This window comes from Pseudophryne corroboree, chromosome 9, assembly GCF_028390025.1.
Source record: "Pseudophryne corroboree isolate aPseCor3 chromosome 9, aPseCor3.hap2, whole genome shotgun sequence".
Taxonomy (NCBI): domain Eukaryota; kingdom Metazoa; phylum Chordata; class Amphibia; order Anura; family Myobatrachidae; genus Pseudophryne; species Pseudophryne corroboree.
Genome location: NC_086452.1, coordinates 342700125 through 342719202, shown reverse-complemented (window position 1 = coordinate 342719202; position 19078 = coordinate 342700125). Strand labels below are relative to the sequence as shown.

At 40.7% G+C, this 19078-nt stretch overlaps 1 protein-coding gene and 2 pseudogenes across 7 annotated transcripts in view; 1 reads left to right on the top strand and 2 right to left on the bottom strand.

The window, feature by feature from the left end:
* Positions 1-19078, bottom strand: part of PBRM1 (polybromo 1) — a 262604-nt gene that overhangs the window by 39198 nt on the left and 204328 nt on the right. For 4 of the 7 annotated variants that reach the window (XM_063940622.1, XM_063940624.1, XM_063940623.1 and 1 more), the window contains exons 22-26: positions 16889-17046; positions 6374-6557; positions 4483-4693; positions 1826-2032; positions 1241-1442 (exon numbers count right to left, since the gene is read on the bottom strand). In XM_063940622.1, coding sequence (XP_063796692.1) covers positions 1241-1442; positions 1826-2032; positions 4483-4693; positions 6374-6557; positions 16889-17046 — 962 coding nt within the window. The remainder of the gene's footprint in view (positions 1-1240; positions 1443-1825; positions 2033-4482; positions 4694-6373; positions 6558-16888; positions 17047-19078) is intronic. The other 3 variants (XM_063940626.1, XM_063940627.1, XM_063940628.1) reach the window with 1 other exon arrangement.
* Positions 7710-7828, bottom strand: LOC134961887 (5S ribosomal RNA; annotated as a pseudogene).
* LOC134961885 (5S ribosomal RNA) lies at positions 15928-16046 on the top strand (annotated as a pseudogene).

Sequence of the window (19078 nt, the reverse complement as noted above, 5' to 3'; positions counted from 1 at the left end):
GCCATGCATTGGGACTATCTTACGCTTCAGGGAGAGCGAGTTAGTCTCCTGCATGCTGCCGGTTTTCCTTGTGATTTGGGCAACCCTGGAGTTTAAGGACGTGATTCCCATTGCATTCCATCATTATTTTGAACACTGTGGGCTGAGCCACAATGACGCAATAGCGGCACCATGCTTGCCCCACACCTTTTAAATGGATTTGTAAAAGTCAACAAGTATTGTTAGAATGATTACACCATTGTAGTTTTATTGAGAGGACAGATCCACTGAACAACAATAACTGTGATTCTTAAGACATCATGGTCATCTAACATTCAGGTGTGTGACTGGTGACCGATTAGATGGAAGTGATACAAGGATCAATGTCTTCATATAAAGATAATACTTCTAAAGCATTAACAATACTCAGTAGAAGCTACAGTACGGAAATCATTCCCAAAAGATGGGCGGCTCAGTGCCGCACCACTAGAGCCAAGGGTTAGGTTTAGACCAGGGTGCAATCTGCCTCTAATTTAGATATTCTCTCTGGTTACGTGGGCTACCTCCAAGTTTAGTAAATCCCTCACAGCGTAAAAACATACTGGTGGGTAACTTATCTTACAAAAAAAATTGCCCCTGGTGTGTTGAATATCACTCTGCCTGCGGGGTAAATTTATATTTTTAGCTCAACTAATGCAGAGATGAATGTGAGTAAATATTCTGGGATTGCACTGTGAGGAGTTCTAGAAAAAAATAGATCCTGCATGTTCCTGGTCAGCTTGTATGATTATCCGAGGTGGTAGTGGATGTTATATAGATGCTGTCTGGCGTGATACTGTTTTAATAATTCCCCACAGAATACTGCACAGAGCAAGGATTGGCGACTGCATGATAAAACATCAGCAATATTTATTTAGAGGTAGAATGGTGTGAAGAGCTAAAAATATGTATTGATGTGACAAGACACAGGAGATGTACAGTTATGTATATATGTGAGGGTCTATGCAAGAATGATGTGGTCGATGTTACCTTATATTACTGAAAGGGCAAGAACAGCATTTGCTAGGCAGTCCTAATGATACAATATGTAGATTGAGAGTGTCCTTTGACCTTTACAGAGGTCTCCTTAGATGATAAAATATGGATGGACTTGAGGAAATAACAACATAATCCTGAACAGAAGTATTAGAGTTGGAACAATCCCAAAACACAAGTATTGAGCCTGGCTGTATTAACAGTATATATGCAGTGCTACTGTTACCTTCATAATCTGCTTTCTTGGTTGCCTCAAGGTTCCGCCACTCAGTTCCTACTAGCCGACTAAGTTCACCAAATGAGTAGTCAGGATGTTGGGCTTTTATAACTGCCCTCATTTCACTACTGAACAGGATGTAACCACTCATATTAATCTTCCTCTTCCCTCCTTCTTTCTTAGTGCTGTTCTTGCCAGACTTAGGCGTCGACTAAGATGAAAAACACATTAAAAAATTCTTTCAGATGTACATTAAACTTTCTGTGCAAAATTAAGATATTGAAACCCAGTGGTAAAACTATTGTTTCAGTGGCTGTTGTAGACACCAGGCAGTCTTATTCTATCCAGTGTTAGAGAGTGGACAGTTTCGGTATGGTTCTATGTTAGATGAGCTCTAGACAATGAGACATACAAGGAAAAACAACAAGCTAGGAAGACAGTCAGCAGATACGCAAGCACAGCCATGGTAAAGCAGCAATACCACGCCATCCGCCCCCACCCCAGAGAAAAATAAAAAATACAAATAAAAAAAGTACTATCCCTCTAAATACTGAAAAATAACAGCCGGCCTGACTTTGGCTCTACAAAAATTACCTTTCCGTTGTCTAAAACCTGTTTGGGTAATTTGCTGTCCACTGTCTCCCCTGGGTCGCCATCTTTCGTTTGTCTGTCACTGGGTTTTTCAATGGGCTCTGCCTCTGTTAGGTTCCCCTTTTGCGTCAATGAGGAAGGGGAGGGCAGCCTGACCCCTGGCGTCAGGTCGTCGGTACATCGGGGGGAGCTTGAAAGCACGGCGGTGGCCTGATTTAGTGTTTTAAAAACACCAATTGCAAAGGATTAACAAAAAATTAAAGTCTTCTGTTTTAATTTCGTTTTGCATTTGATAAGATAGAAATGCTCAGTTCAGATAGGGAAAGTCATTGCTTATGAGACAGCATAAATACGTGGTATTGCTGCTTTTCATTATTCTGCCCAAGCGGCAAAGCCCCACAAATCAAGACTTAATCTGCGCCAGACATGGAACCACACTTGTAATCCCATGAGACGAGCGGAAAGCATCCTGCTAATGCACATGACACAGAGAATGGAAAAGCCTCTTATATTCAATAATGTTTTGTGCTTATTAAAAACTATTTGCTTCTACATGTTACTTGTAAGAATAATCATCCAAGGTGATATTTTACATTAGTTACTCCTAACTTCATCAAGTCCTAGTGCAAAAACCGATGTACAGATGTGTCTTATCTTTCTGCTGCTTCAGTCGCTCCAAATAGCCCCTTCTAGGTGCATCATGTCCCGTGCAACTCGCCCACATTAGGGGGTAAATGTAATAGGGTGCAGGATGCCGGAGGTGCGGGACTTCGGGTGAGAATGCCCATATTTTTTAAGTGCCAATAATTAACAAGGCAAGACCAGTAAATGATTGTTGCTTTAAAAATACGGGCATTCTCACCTGAAGTCCTGCAACTCCGAGGCTATTACATTTTCCGGTAAGTGTCTTTTTCGCTTAAAATGTGATTCTTACTTGCATAATTAAAACACATTGAAGTGACAAAACTAAATTGCTAGCATACACTGATCAATTTGATGCGTGACATTTGTACATCTGTGTCAAAAGGACTCTGATGTAAGCGGCCGCAGCTTTTCCTCACACCAAGTTCTGCGACTTTTTAAGTTTGTAAAAGCACTTAATGTGCGGTTACAGTGGCAGCCCAGCATCAGTGGTGCACTGTGAGCAGCCTTTCGCTGCACTTGCAACTTTGATGCAAAATGTAAAGAAAAATATGGTACACTACTTCATGCGCCAAGTGTCTCGCAACGTATGTTGTACAGACACCCAGTGAGCACACATCTGTAAACCCTCCATTTATTTTAAAATAATTAATAGTGAAAAGGGAAGCATTTCTTCTTCTTCTCACACCAAATATCCAGCCATAAGATCTTCTGATTGCAAGAGCTTCATAGATAGCGAGTGTATGTAATCATTGTGCCACATAACGTGAGCCTCTCCCTCATAAAAGCTGACTGATGACTTACTCCGTAGTCAATTAACATTTGATTACCTAACAGCAAACATATAACTAAGTTGTCACTGCCACAAAAATTAGGAATTAATAAAGATATATATTAATAAGTAGAAAATTATACAACACAATGGGGGGAAATGTAATGGATAGATATTTACGAAAATAGCAATTTTTTTCCCGATTTTGGCAGCAGGATTTAAGGCAGAGACCAAAGCAGGTTGGTTTTACACAAATAAATAAAGAAATCGCTGCTCATTACATTTCCCCCGAACATGAGATTGGGTTTACGGTAGATTACTACAATACACAATATGAATTTAGAGATTAAGGTTATACAGTGATACCTCATTGACAAGTGACATCAACAGATCATACAAAAGGGCTAAAAAATACAAGCTGCTCTCACAGTAAAACTAAATTGCTTTTTGGTTAATATCATTTAGGATGAATTAACCCATTGTTGCCCATCGCTATAGCATTTGAAGTAACCTGCACACATCAGCAGGCAGGTATTAATGAGACGGATGATCTGGACACACCTTAGATTTGACACTTTCCTTTCTACTGTCACAGACATAGACACTTATGACACTGAAGCTGATGTGACTTGAAACCGGCACTCCAAGCATCGCGATCATTTGTCGGAACACAAGTAGTGCAAAGTCCGCAAACTAGAGATGTGATATTTTCCTTACAGCTCAGGTACATACATCTTAAGGAAATTATAACACAACCATAAACTTGCCCTAAACTGAGCAGTGCAGACAACACACAATATAAACATTACCTGCACAACGAGTAAACAGGGGGCATAAAACATAGAACCATATCACTTGCATTATATAATGCTGAGTCCACTTTATGATCCTAGAGGGCAGACGTATGACACACTGGACTGGAACTCTGGCTGTATAGTATATGGACATTACATAGTAAGGGGTAGATTTACTAAAGCTTCCAAAACAGAAAAGTGGTGGTGTTGTCCACAGCAACCAGATTCTAGCTATCAATACTCTATTTAATTCAAGAAAGAGATAGAATCTGATTGGTTGCTATAGGGAACACCACCATTAGTCTGTTTTAGAAGCTTTAGTAAATCTACCCTTAAGTGTTCTCAATGTAGAAGTTGAAAATGAGCGCTCTCTCTATTTCTGAGCAGCTTATATTTCTTAACATTATTTGTGTGCAATCTAGATTTGTGTATCATCTTATAATTTCCTTTACCTGCGGGGGGGTGTATGGCATGAGCTCTAATTCACCAGACATGGGAGTTTGGAGCTGTGGGAGAGATGGGGCTTCCAAGATCTCTCCCTCCTCTTCCACCATATCTTCAATCTCCTCATCACCACCCTCCAATTCGGCAAATTTTGCTTCCAGATCCTGGATCTTCTTTTCCAAGAGGGGAGATGGCTCTTTTTGGGGAATAATAGGTTTTCTAAAAATACAAATAACCAGTTAGCAGATTTAATTAGATCGTCACAAAACCAACTGTTTTATCATTCTTACTGCAGAATTTAGAATGTTAAGTAATAGGTCTATTTAAATATCTATCCATGGGAATTGGGCTCAATATGCTGCAACACCTGTGTATATGGTAATCCACTGACACAGTTCTTTCTATACCTTCTGAATTTCACTGTTCATCCCGACCTCCTTCAGATGGCTCCACAGTGTCAGATGTTTGCCAATATTGAGGTAAATGTGGCTGTCTAAGGGAAGGTGGCCATATTTCTGCTCACTCAGTGAGGGGACCATTTCTAAAGGGCAGAGACCCTATTTTTCCTAACACACTGAAGGGGCCCCTTCTATCTGAGGGACCCGTATTTCTGTTTTTTGCAATTAGGAGACTACTTTTAATTAAAGGAGCCAATATTGCCGTTAGCTGAATAAGGTGGACCCCATATTTCTACTATGAGGGCCATTTCCCAGGGGGGAGGTAAATGGTGAACATGAAAGTGTTTTTTTTCTTCATTCTTAGCACAAGCAAGGTGTCAACAAATAATGTATTTTGGAAGCATATATGAATATATAGTTATACTTGAACGGCAATATACTAAATATGGAATACCGGTAAAAATAAAAGTTTCTATGATTCTACTTCCACACGCGAAGTACAGCTGGTAAAATACAATAAGCTACTTTTCCCTGGTATGTAGATACAAAATGTGTAGTTTATATAAAAGTTGTCAAAGTAAAGTTATGTACTAAACAGAAGGTTGCACAGTTGTTCTGCAGAAGCTGAACGGCAGTGCTGTCAAGGCTCAGTAGTGATCTCAGTGTCAGAGTAGTGACAGAGAAGAATACAGTGCATTATACTGCACAGGCTAAACAGATCATAAAACTGAATCCAGGTCCCAACAAATATTGCAAGCAGGGTTGGCTGGTTTCAACCACATTGGTTTAAAACAAATGGTTTCTTTAATAAAAAAAAAAAAACTTTTTTTATTTATTATGCTGGTACTACAGGCACGGCACAGTGACTTCTTAACAAAAACCTATTATACAAAAAAAAATAGTGTTTTCATACAAAATGTTTAATATGTGTGTGTGTGTGTGTGTGTGTGTGTGTGTGTGTGTGTGTGTGTGTGTGTGTGTGTGATAAGTAGGACTGATGTTTAACATTAACCTGTTGTTCTTATTTTCAATTTCATCTATCTCGGAGTATACTTTGTATTAATATGTTTAGTCTGTCTACATATATTCAGATGTAATAGGAATAATAAGCTGTAAAAAATGGTTTTATTGAAATATGTAAAAGAAATCAAATCAAAGCCTAATAACATTATTAATGTTAGAAAGCATTAAAACATGGTTAAACAAGGTTTCTAATACATGATTCAATTTTTTTCATTAATGCAAAAATCAAGAAAAAACAAACAAACCTGGTTTAAACCAAAAAAGCGTTTTTTTATTGTTTGTGTTTTTAAAAACTGTTTTGTTTTGTTTTTTTTCAAACTCTGATTGCAAGTCAGTGCCATTTGTACTGCCAAAATATTTCTTTTGAGTTCAAGTTCTGTTGATTTTCTGAAATTCATCCAGAAAGTAGTAACATAACTTAAGTAAAATCTTAGTTAACTAGTATAGTTAAAAGCTGAATTCCCACCACGCGTTTTACCTGAAGTAGTAAATTTCATCATCTACAACTTTGGCAGACAAGGAAAATCTTTTCAGGCCTTTAAACCTCTTCATCTGCTTGTCGCTCTCATTATACCGACTTTCACAAAGCAGTACATCATTTTCAGGGATTTCGGTAGGACGACAAGACAGAAAGTCTTTGAATGATAGTACACCGCACTTTCCTAGGTGAAAAACAAACCGTACATACCTCAGCCAAACTAAACCAGATACATTACATTGTCATGTAATTTTATTGGGAGAATAACAACGTTTGGTCACCTGCACTGTAAAATAGATTTCTCTGTTAGTGCATTAGGTGATGTTAATAACATTAATATGAAAAAATCAAACGGTTTATAAAATCCTAAGGTACAACAGTAGGCGGAGCACGTAAATATTAATCTATATAAAACATAGCATCCTACTAAGATAAAGCTAAACATAAAAAGACACCATCTATTTATTTATATTCCTCTTCTTTACATAATGACCTCAGAAGTCTAAAGCTGGGTGCACACTAGACGATATGCTCCGAGAGCGATATTGTCAGTGTTTTCCCTTGGACTCCCGGGCAAATTATATAGTGCATACATGTCACCCGGCCACCACCCCAAACATGTAGTTTTGGACGACAGCCGAAATTGAGGTGCATGTACAGACTAGACAAAGGGCGATCGGGCACTGGTAAAGTAATACTGTTTTAATAATGTGGAACCAACATTTGGACAATAAAGCACTCCAAAATAGGAAAAAAGAAGAGAAGACTATGTCTTTTACTTCGATAAATAACGTTGTCCTGCTTGGTGGTGCGCCCAGAGCCAGAGAGTACATGTACTAGAAGGAAGGGAGAGAAAGAAGGCTCTTGTGTGGGCGCACTCTTGAAAGGAAAGGAAAATTCCTATGACATATAGGAAGAAATACTTAAAACATAACTTTTAATGTTTGTAATAAAAATACCCATATAAATGATCCATATCAAAGAAAAAATGTGATGATTAGAATTAATAAAATGTTCTGGTCTGTTTAATCACACTTGGTAATTGGAATGGTTGTAGACATTGATTGGTCTTACCCCCAATTCCCCTGACCAGCACAGAATATCTGTGTTAATAGAACCAGGGAGTGATCATAAGAGTTATTAAATAAGTAAGACCCACTTGGGCTACTTGATTCAAAATTGGTTAGTCTCCTGCATTCAAATGAGCTGGACTTTCTGACGTAAGCCACAAAAATTAGTATTAAGCCTCAAAAAGAAAAGGAAAAGGGGGGAAAAGGAGAATTAGTGGTGATGCTGCTGTTGGTATTGCAAACACATGTGGAGGGAAATGGTCCCAACTCTACAACACCGGGTATTCGCAGGAAGTCTCCTCTCCTGGTACTGACCCGGCCCAACGCTGTTTGGCTTCCAAGATCGGACGAGATCGGGCATTGGCAGCGTGGTATGATAGTAGAGAATTTTTTGGATTGCACCAATGAGAGTGCACCTATGTAGGAAACAGAAGAAAGAGGAAAAAAAGGGAAGACAGAAAGAAAGAACGAGAAAAGAAGAAATGAAAATAGTATAGAGGAGAAAAGAAATGAATCAGTGTAGCGTAATTGATGGATCTGCTTTCTGCGTTAGACACAGCTCAACAATTCCCACTTGGGTGGTATTGTGTTCCGTGAATCGCAGATGAGAGTCCATGAAGCAATAGTGAAGTATGAGCAAGAGATATGAAAGATATGCTGGGTTGAACTGTCAAAAAATTAAGCATTAATTTAGAAAATCACATTGGTATTTAACGTGCATATTTAGGATAAAGTTTAGAAGTTCAAAGAGTATGCTGAGGCTCACGATGAGTAAGATAATTATCAGACAAAATACTGGCCTCTGCTTGAAAAAAGTATTTCTTAGTAGTATGAATACTTTAACAGATATTGATTTTGGAAAAATAAGGGAAGAAGAAAAGGGATGAAAAGACAATTTGGGCTGTATTTATTAGACAGTGGTGCTGTAGCAAAGAGCTATGTGTGTGCTGCATAAGTCCAAATGACATGGAATAACATGCAACAGATAAATATAAAGCGCATCAAGAGTTGCGGTCTGTGCAGAATATCCACAGAACGGCAGTGGAACTCTGATAGGAATACACAGATCTAAACATTTGCTGTATAATCAAGCATATTAATAGATGCTCTTAATGTGTTGTTGTCTGTGCACACTATATACAGAGCAGAGCACCAATAGGTCCAATCGGATGTGATGGAAGCTTAATGCCCATCAAAAGGTTGCCGTCTGTGCCAAGTATGCATAGGACAGCGGCAGGCTTGTAGTCAATAGCACTATCTGCCAAAAAATATATCTACGTATGCTACATGGCTGTTAGCATGCTGTCTAATGAAACATAAGTAGTAAATACGAAAAGGTGTGTTGCTGTCTGTGCAAGATGTGCACAGAACAGCTGTAGGCTTACGGTCACCAAAATTGGAGAAAGAAGGCAGGTTAGGGCAGTGTCATGTGCCCAGGCAGGAGCTGAGAAACCACTCCGTGTGTGGTCCCCCTCTCGGAAAACGCGTTTCGCCCTGACGGGCTTGTTCACTTCCGGGTTTAGGAGGGAGTGTGCAGCGTGGGGTTTTATAGCAGCTGATGGGTGTGTACTAACCATTAATTGGAGGATATCATGAGCGCTAGGCTGAGGATAGCAGCCGCCGCTGTGGAGCGTCTGTCCGTTGTTATGGAGACGATACGTGACGTGCATTGGGGGGCGGGGCTTGTGCGATCACGGGAGGCCATTGGGTGACTGTCCGTGTGTGCACATATGATGGCCCTGAAGTATCGCGAGATCGCGGGCGCCATCTTTGTGGATGGCAATTGTCTATTGTGAGAGCAAATAGGTCCTTGGCGCCATCTTAATTAATGGCAAGACAGCGGCGCTAGGAAAGGAAGACTGATTACAACATAGATAAAATATAGAATTAAAGAAACATTATAATAAGTAGGACCCTGGGTGGGAAGACAGGTAGGAGAAAATTAAAGTGGCATCAATGAAGGTAGAATAAAATAAATTAAATATGAAAAAGTAAAAAATTATATTGATAAGGGATAAAAATAAAAAATAAATGGAAAATAAAATATAAATAAAAATGGAATGATTATAAAAAACAAATGATAACAGTACCTTGGGGATTAAAACAGAATGGCCGATCAGCTGTGCCAAATTTTGATATTGATACGCAAGAAAAAGATGTGAGCGTAAATGGGGTACATAATTTAAGGGTATTGGAGGATTGAAATAGTGTTGATGAAAAGGGTAGGAGGTGAGGGGAGGGGGAAAGAGGGAAAAGATAACTGGTAAACACCAAAAGGTGAATGGGACAAAAGTGTGCCAGTGAGGTGGAATAGATAACTAGGGAACGGTGTAGCTATGGAGTATGGGAGGAGAAAGGGAGGTTGGTGAAAGGAAGGGGAGTGCAAACGGGTAGAAGTGACCACCCATTGAAGGCCTGTGAATGGAGTGTGGGTAAGGGGATAGGCGGGTGGGGGGGGAGGGGTGGAGAAAGGGGAGGGAAGGGGAGAGTAATAGAGGAAAAAAAGGAATGAAAAAAATGGGGGGGGAAAGAGAAGAGAATTTGGCAGTTAAAGGAGTGTTAATTATAAAGAAGTGGTGAGAATTGGAATAAATTCTGTTAGTGGAAGGATTATTCACAAGAACACTGCATAATTGATGTTTTCATTCAGGCCATAAGGCCTGACACTGTTGAGCCGAAAGATCCATTCACTTTCCTTCTTGTATAGTTCCTTGGTAATATCCCCACCTCGTATGCCCAATTGGACACGATCTAGACCGAAGGCTTTAAATTCTTTGATGGATCCCTTGTGGTGATGGTGAAAATGCCTGGCAACAGAAGTAAGTTGTTTCATTCGTGCAAGGTCTTTCGCTGCATTGCGTATATTGCCCAAGTGTTCCAAAACTCTTTCTTTGAGTTTTCGTGTGGTCATGCCGACATATTTTAGATTACATCCGCAGGTTATACAGTAAATAACTGCTTGTGTATCACAGTTAAAATAGTGTTGTAATTTCACTGTTTGGCCATATCTGTCCTTAATCGTATTGATTTTCAGAATCTGAGGGCATGATTTACATTTACCACAGGGAAAAGAGCCTGTGACCGAGGGTTTCTTCAGTGTAGTTGTTGTGAAGTGGCTCTGAACTAGCTGATCTTTAATGTTTTTGGATCTCCGCCAGCTCATCTGTAGGGGTGAATTCAGAAAAGGGGATAAATCAGGATCCAGCTGTAATATGGAGAGGTGTCTTGTTACCGCATTCTTGAGCATTCTCCACTCAGGGCAGAACGTTCCTATGAATCTAATAACATCTTCCTGTTCGGGGACCTCTTTCTTCTTCTTGAAAATGAGACTCTCTCTCTTTACCATTGCTGTGGCTGAATATGCGCGTTTGAGTGATCGTCTGCTATAACCCCTAGTCAGGAGGCGATTAGTGAGTTCTCTGCTCTTGTTTTTGAAGGTGTGTTCTTCTGAGCAGTTACGCCGTAGCCTAAGATACTCTCCTTTGGGGATGTTTTCCACCGTAGGGGGAAAATGAGAGCTGGTCTGGAAGAGGAGGCTGTTGGTTGCAGTCTCCTTCCGATATAGCTCAGTTTCAAGAAAACCTGTAGTGGATTTATAGATATTCAGGTCCAGGAATGGAACTTTTTCTGCACTGATGGTGTAGGTCAGATTGATGTTGAGGTCATTGGTATTAAGGATGGTAATAAAATCCATCAGAAGGTCCCTATCTCCGTCCCAGATGATAAAGATATCGTCGATGTATCTTAGCCATAATATCACATGAATGGTGTATTTCTCATTGATGGTTTTAAAGACATAAAAGTGTTCCCACCATCCCAAAAACAAGTTTGCATACGTCGGTGCACAGGCTGCGCCCATGGCTGTACCTCTCACTTGTAAGAAAAAATTTTCTTGAAAGACAAAGTAATTCTTAGAGAGGACAAAGTCGAGTAATCTCAAAAGAAAATTTGAAAAATCTTTCTCGCCTCCTTGATCCAGATAATATTTGACAGCTCTAAGGCCTTGATGATGGTTAATGCTAGTGTAGAGTGCCTCTACATCTAGAGTCACCAGAAGAAAATTGGTTTCAAAATGTATGTCATGGATCTTGCGTAGTAGATCAGATGTATCTTGTAGATAGGAAGGCAAAGAAAGAACAAAGTCTCGAAGATGCAGGTCCAAAAATCTACTAGGTTGTTCCAGAAGTCCGCCGTTGCCAGACATAATAGGTCTCCCTGGTGGGTTAAGGGCATTTTTATGCATCTTCGGCAGAAGATAAAATGTAGGTGTTTTTGGGTTCAGGACTGTGAGATATTGTGATTCCTGCTTGGTGATTGTACATTGAGCTACGGCTTCCTGTATTAGGTTATTGTAGGCGGTCAAGAATCTGGCGGTGGGATTGCTGAGAAGTTTTTGATAGCATGCTGGATTATGTAGCTGTCTATGAGCTTCAGTGATGTACATTTCTTGGGGCCAAAGGACAATGTTGCCACCTTTATCCGAAGGTTTTATAATGATGTCACGCCATGTACCCAATTCCTGGAGTGCTTTTCTCTCCTTGAATTTGAGATTATTAGGAAATTGCTGAAGTCCGTTTTTGGTTTGTATATAGATGTCGTCAAATTCTTTAGACACTCTATTCAAGAAGACCTTGATCTCTGGACAGTTATTGTCGGGAGGGAAAAAAGAGGATTTGGGTCTGCACTTGGGTCTTTGAATGGATGCTTCATCCATATTGGATTCTCTGCGAAGATGTTCTAGTTCCTGGATAGCATTTGGCACAGCTGATCGGCCATTCTGTTTTAATCCCCAAGGTACTGTTATCATTTGTTTTTTATAATCATTCCATTTTTATTTATATTTTATTTTCCATTTATTTTTATTTTTTTATCCCTTATCAATATAATTTTTTACTTTTTCATATTTAATTTATTTTATTCTACCTTCATTGATGCCACTTTAATTTTCTCCTACCTGTCTTCCCACCCAGGGTCCTACTTATTATAATGTTTCTTTAATTCTATATTTTATCTATGTTGTAATCAGTCTTCCTTTCCTAGCGCCGCTGTCTTGCCATTAATTAAGATGGCGCCAAGGACCTATTTGCTCTCACAATAGACAATTGCCATCCACAAAGATGGCGCCCGCGATCTCGCGATACTTCAGGGCCATCATATGTGCACACACGGACAGTCACCCAATGGCCTCCCGTGATCGCACAAGCCCCGCCCCCCAATGCACGTCACGTATCGTCTCCATAACAACGGACAGACGCTCCACAGCGGCGGCTGCTATCCTCAGCCTAGCGCTCATGATATCCTCCAATTAATGGTTAGTACACACCCATCAGCTGCTATAAAACCCCACGCTGCACACTCCCTCCTAAACCCGGAAGTGAACAAGCCCGTCAGGGCGAAACGCGTTTTCCGAGAGGGGGACCACACACGGAGTGATTTCTCAGCTCCTGCCTGGGCACATGACACTGCCCTAGAAGAAATGGGTAAAAATAGAAGCGCTCAACACTAACTGACCCTGCGATCCAGAATTAATTCACAACCAAAGTGTCAAAAGGGATTTTTTGATATATTAAAAAATATTTATTACAATACAATAAAAATTGCACAATAAACCAGATATATATCTGACATAAAAACCTTTTTCCTCACTGAAATTCTGTATCAAAAGATATTCTACATTCACATCAGTTACAAGTGTCAACTAGATAACTAGCAGCAATTAGGTTGTAACAATTGTTGCAGTAAAGTTACCAGGCTGTTTGTTTGACACTGTTGGATATACCCTCAAACACAATTGTTAAATGTAGAATTAAAAATGAATATGGAATACAATCATAGGCTCTATATACAAGAGCTGTATTCTAAAACGTCTCAAAGTTCCAGGAGCCGATGACAGGTGATAATGAATAGTTAGATTACCTCTCCAATAAGGCTGAGTGGTCCCGAGCGTCCTCGGGTGAGCCCAGGAAGCCCAAAATAGAACTGCAGAGTTGAAAGCACTGGCTGTGCTAGCCGGGGTCCCGCTGTTAAGCCTGCTATCCCTGGGCGTGCACCGCCCGTTGCAGTCTGTAGGGAAAGACAGGTGTGTGGCTGCTGTGATGGAGAGCCCGCTGCAGGAATATAGTGCTTAGTGGAGCGCCTCGATCTCCCAGGACTGGCACCGTCCGTTGGAGATGTAGGGGAGAGAGGCTGCTGGTTAACCACTGGCGCTGTACGGAGCTGGGAGTTCGGCTGTGTCCTGTCCTGGCAGCCGCACTGTTTGCTCCCGTAGGAGGTGAACCGGAGCCGTGCGGAGAGTATCAAAGATTACAACCAGTCAGTGAGGCATAAGGGGGAGGAGTCCTGACGCGTTTTGTCACGTGACCCGTGACTTTTTCAAATCTTTGAAAAAGTCACGGGTCACGTGACAAAACGCGTCAGGACTCCTCCCCCTTATGCCTCACTGACTGGTTGTAATCTTTGATACTCTCCGCACGGCTCCGGTTCACCTCCTACGGGAGCAAACAGTGCGGCTGCCAGGACAGGACACAGCCGAACTCCCAGCTCCGTACAGCGCCAGTGGTTAACCAGCAGCCTCTCTCCCCTACATCTCCAACGGACGGTGCCAGTCCTGGGAGATCGAGGCGCTCCACTAAGCACTATATTCCTGCAGCGGGCTCTCCATCACAGCAGCCACACACCTGTCTTTCCCTACAGACTGCAACGGGCGGTGCACGCCCAGGGATAGCAGGCTTAACAGCGGGACCCCGGCTAGCACAGCCAGTGCTTTCAACTCTGCAGTTCTATTTTGGGCTTCCTGGGCTCACCCGAGGACGCTCGGGACCACTCAGCCTTATTGGAGAGGTAATCTAACTATTCATTATCACCTGTCATCGGCTCCTGGAACTTTGAGACGTTTTAGAATACAGCTCTTGTATATAGAGCCTATGATTGTATTCCATATTCATTTTTAATTCTACATTTAACAATTGTGTTTGAGGGTATATCCAACAGTGTCAAACAAACAGCCTGGTAACTTTACTGCAACAATTGTTACAACCTAATTGCTGCTAGTTATCTAGTTGACACTTGTAACTGATGTGAATGTAGAATATCTTTTGATACAGAATTTCAGTGAGGAAAAAGGTTTTTATGTCAGATATATATCTGGTTTATTGTGCAATTTTTATTGTATTGTAATAAATATTTTTTAATATATCAAAAAATCCCTTTTGACACTTTGGTTGTGAATTAATTCTGGATCGCAGGGTCAGTTAGTGTTGAGCGCTTCTATTTTTACCCATTTCTTCTCCAGCTTATTACTTAGGAGTAACACACTACTCCTTATAGAGGCGCACACACTTCTGACATTTGTGATTTTATTTCTAAGTTGTTAGCTTTGTTTAAATTTTATTAAGATAATTGAGACACATTGGCGCAGCAAAAAATCTCCTTTTCTTTTTCATGACACTGCCCTAACCTGCCTTCTTTCTCCAATTTTGGTGACCGTAAGCCTACAGCTGTTCTGTGCACATCTTGCACAGACAGCAACACACCTTTTCGTATTTACTACTTATGTTTCATTAGACAGCATGCTAACAGCCATGTAGCATACGTAGATATATTTTTTGGCAGATAGTGCTATTGACTACAAGCCTGCCGCTGTCCTATGCATACTTGGCACAGACGGCAACCTTTTGATGGGCATTAAGCTTCCATCACATCCGATTGGACCTATTGGTGCTCTGCTCTGTATATAGTGTGCACAGACAACAACACATTAAGAGCATCTATTAATATGCTTGATTATACAGCAAATGTTTAGATCTGTGTATTCCTATCAGAGTTCCACTGCCGTTCTGTGGATATTCTGCACAGACCGCAACTCTTGATGCGCTTTATATTTATCTGTTGCATGTTATTCCATGTCATTTGGACTTATGCAGCACACACATAGCTCTTTGCTACAGCACCACTGTCTAATAAATACAGCCCAAATTGTCTTTTCATCCCTTTTCTTCTTCCCTTATTTTTCCAAAATCAATATCTGTTAAAGTATTCATACTGCTAAGAAATACTTTTTTCAAGCAGAGGCCAGTATTTTGTCTGATAATTATCTTACTCATCGTGAGCCTCAGCATACTCTTTGAACTTCTAAACTTTATCCTAAATATGCACGTTAAATACCAATGTGATTTTCTAAATTAATGCTTAATTTTTTGACAGTTCAACCCAGCATATCTTTCATATCTCTTGCTCATACTTCACTATTGCTTCATGGACTCTCATCTGCGATTCACGGAACACAATACCACCCAAGTGGGAATTGTTGAGCTGTGTCTAACGCAGAAAGCAGATCCATCAATTACGCTACACTGATTCATTTCTTTTCTCCTCTATACTATTTTCATTTCTTCTTTTCTCGTTCTTTCTTTCTGTCTTCCCTTTTTTTCCTCTTTCTTCTGTTTCCTACATAGGTGCACTCTCATTGGTGCAATCCAAAAAATTCTCTACTATCATACCACGCTGCCAATGCCCGATCTCGTCCGATCTTGGAAGCCAAACAGCGTTGGGCCGGGTCAGTACCAGGAGAGGAGACTTCCTGCGAATACCCGGTGTTGTAGAGTTGGGACCATTTCCCTCCACATGTGTTTGCAATACCAACAGCAGCATCACCACTAATTCTCCTTTTCCCCCCTTTTCCTTTTCTTTTTGAGGCTTAATACTAATTTTTGTGGCTTACGTCAGAAAGTCCAGCTCATTTGAATGCAGGAGACTAACCAATTTTGAATCAAGTAGCCCAAGTGGGTCTTACTTATTTAATAACTCTTATGATCACTCCCTGGTTCTATTAACACAGATATTCTGTGCTGGTCAGGGGAATTGGGGGTAAGACCAATCAATGTCTACAACCATTCCAATTACCAAGTGTGATTAAACAGACCAGAACATTTTATTAATTCTAATCATCACATTTTTTCTTTGATATGGATCATTTATATGGGTATTTTTATTACAAACATTAAAAGTTATGTTTTAAGTATTTCTTCCTATATGTCATAGGAATTTTCCTTTCCTTTCAAGAGTGCGCCCACACAAGAGCCTTCTTTCTCTCCCTTCCTTCTAGTGCATGTACAGACGACCGAACACCTCGTTAGCGACCCGCGGGAGTGCGCATCGTTATCGATAGTGCGCGTACACACTGGACGATATTACAAACGATATCGCTCAAAAGGTTCAAATTGAGCGATATTGTTTAAAATATTGCCTAGTGTGTACCCAGCTTAAGGGGTAAATATAATATCCTGTGACCAGCAGGCATCTGCAAAATCCTGGCGAGTCTGGCTCATTTTTTAATTTATCAATCATTTAAAAGCCACTTTTAAAACTCGCTGGGTGGGAACTCGCCAATGAATGCAAGTTGCAGGCTCTTACATTTTTCTCTAATTGTACAAAGAAAACAGCTCACCTAAAATGCAGGTCATGGGACAGGTCTCTTCTAAATTACTCAAGAACATTTCCTTCTTGTAGAACATTTTGGTTGGCTCGTGAATAGTCTCCTCAGGATGAATAAATATTGGACCAAAGAAATAAGCTGCTCCATCCCGAAGCCACATTTTTTCTATTCTAAAAGAAGAGTAAATTACAACTCATTAAACATAATTTATGTATATATTTTTACGGATGTGTGCAACATGTAGTATACAATATAAATATAAAACCGAATACCACGGTCATCCCTATAATATGTATTCTTCCTCCACTAATGTACAAAACCATGTTGTGAATATATATTTATAAAGTCTATTATTTAATTAACAATAAATAATAAGTTAGGTCATCGTGCACTTCCCATTAGTAACACATGTACTATAACAAATAATGCACCCCATACTGTAAATCATTACAGAGCACTGAAGTCACATTGGATTTCTGTGATTCTAGGCCAGCATGAAAAGTCCAGTCACTCAGCCTCATGTTTTTACATGATCACAGAACTAGTTCTGTGCCTTCTAATATCTATATAATTTACAGTAAGGAGAGCAAATAAAAACAACACTAAAGGCTTCCTTATAAGTGTCCTTCTATGACCTCACTATCAAAACCTTGGTGCCAACCTAAACCACACCTGGCCTCCCCTTCAACATACAGCATATAAACATAACTATACGATAACACAATGTCATACACTCAGTAAGAATAATTAAAGAACAGATTTATAATATATATATATATATATATATATACACACACACACACACATATACATACACATATACATTTCAAACTCAGCAAGGCGAGTGCCGATCCGTTTGCACATATATATATATATATATATATATATATATATATAAAAATAAGAATTTACTTACCGATAATTCTATTTCTCGTAGTCCGTAGTGGATGCTGGGGACTCCGTAAGGACCATGGGGAATAGCGGCTCCGCAGGAGACAGGGCACAAAAGTAAAAGCTTTAGGATCAGGTGGTGTGCACTGGCTCCTCCCCCTATGACCCTCCTCCAAGCCTCAGTTAGGATACTGTGCCCGGACGAGCGTACACAATAAGGAAGGATTTTGAATCCCGGGTAAGACTCATACCAGCCACACCAATCACACTGTACAACCTGTGATCTGAACCCAGTTAACAGCATGATAACAGCGGAGCCTCTGAAAAGATGGCTCACAACAATAATAACCCGATTTTTGTAACAATAACTATGTACAAGTATTGCAGACAATCCGCACTTGGGATGGGCGCCCAGCATCCACTACGGACTACGAGAAATAGAATTATCGGTAAGTAAATTCTTATTTTCTCTGACGTCCTAAGTGGATGCTGGGGACTCCGTAAGGACCATGGGGATTATACCAAAGCTCCCAAACGGGCGGGAGAGTGCGGATGACTCTGCAGCACCGAATGAGAGAACTCCAGGTCCTCCTCAGCCAGGGTATCAAATTTGTAAAATTTTGCAAACGTGTTTGCCCCTGACCAAGTAGCAGCTCGGCAAAGTTGTAAAGCCGAAACCCCTCGGGCAGCCGCCCAAGATGAGCCCACCTTCCTTGTGGAATGGGCATTTACATATTTTGGCTGTGGCAGGCCTGCCACAGAATGTGCAAGCTGAATTGTACTACACATCCAACTAGCAATCGTCTGCTTAGAAGCAAGAGCACCCAGTTTGTTGAGTGCATACAGGATAACAGCAAGTCAGTTTTCCTGACTCCAGCCGTCCTGGAAATATATATTTTCAGGGCCCTGACAACATCTAGCAACCCGGAGTCCTCCAAGTCCCTAGTAGCCGCAGGTACCACAATAAGCTGGTTCAGGTGAAACGCTGACACCACCTTAGGGAGAAACTGGGGACGAGTCCGCAGCTCTGCCCTGTCCGAAAGGACAATCAGATATGGGCTTTTGTGAGACAAAGCCGCCAATTCTGACACTCGCCTGGCCAAGGCCAGGGCCAACAGCATGGTCACTTTCCATGTGAGATATTTCAAATCCACAGATTTGAGCGGTTTAAACCAATGTGATTTGAGGAATCCCAGAACTACGTTGAGATCCCACAGTGCCACTGGAGGCACAAAAGGGGTTGTATATGCAGTACTCCCTTGACAAACTTCTGGACTTCAGGAACTGAAGCCAATTCTTTCTGGAAGAAAA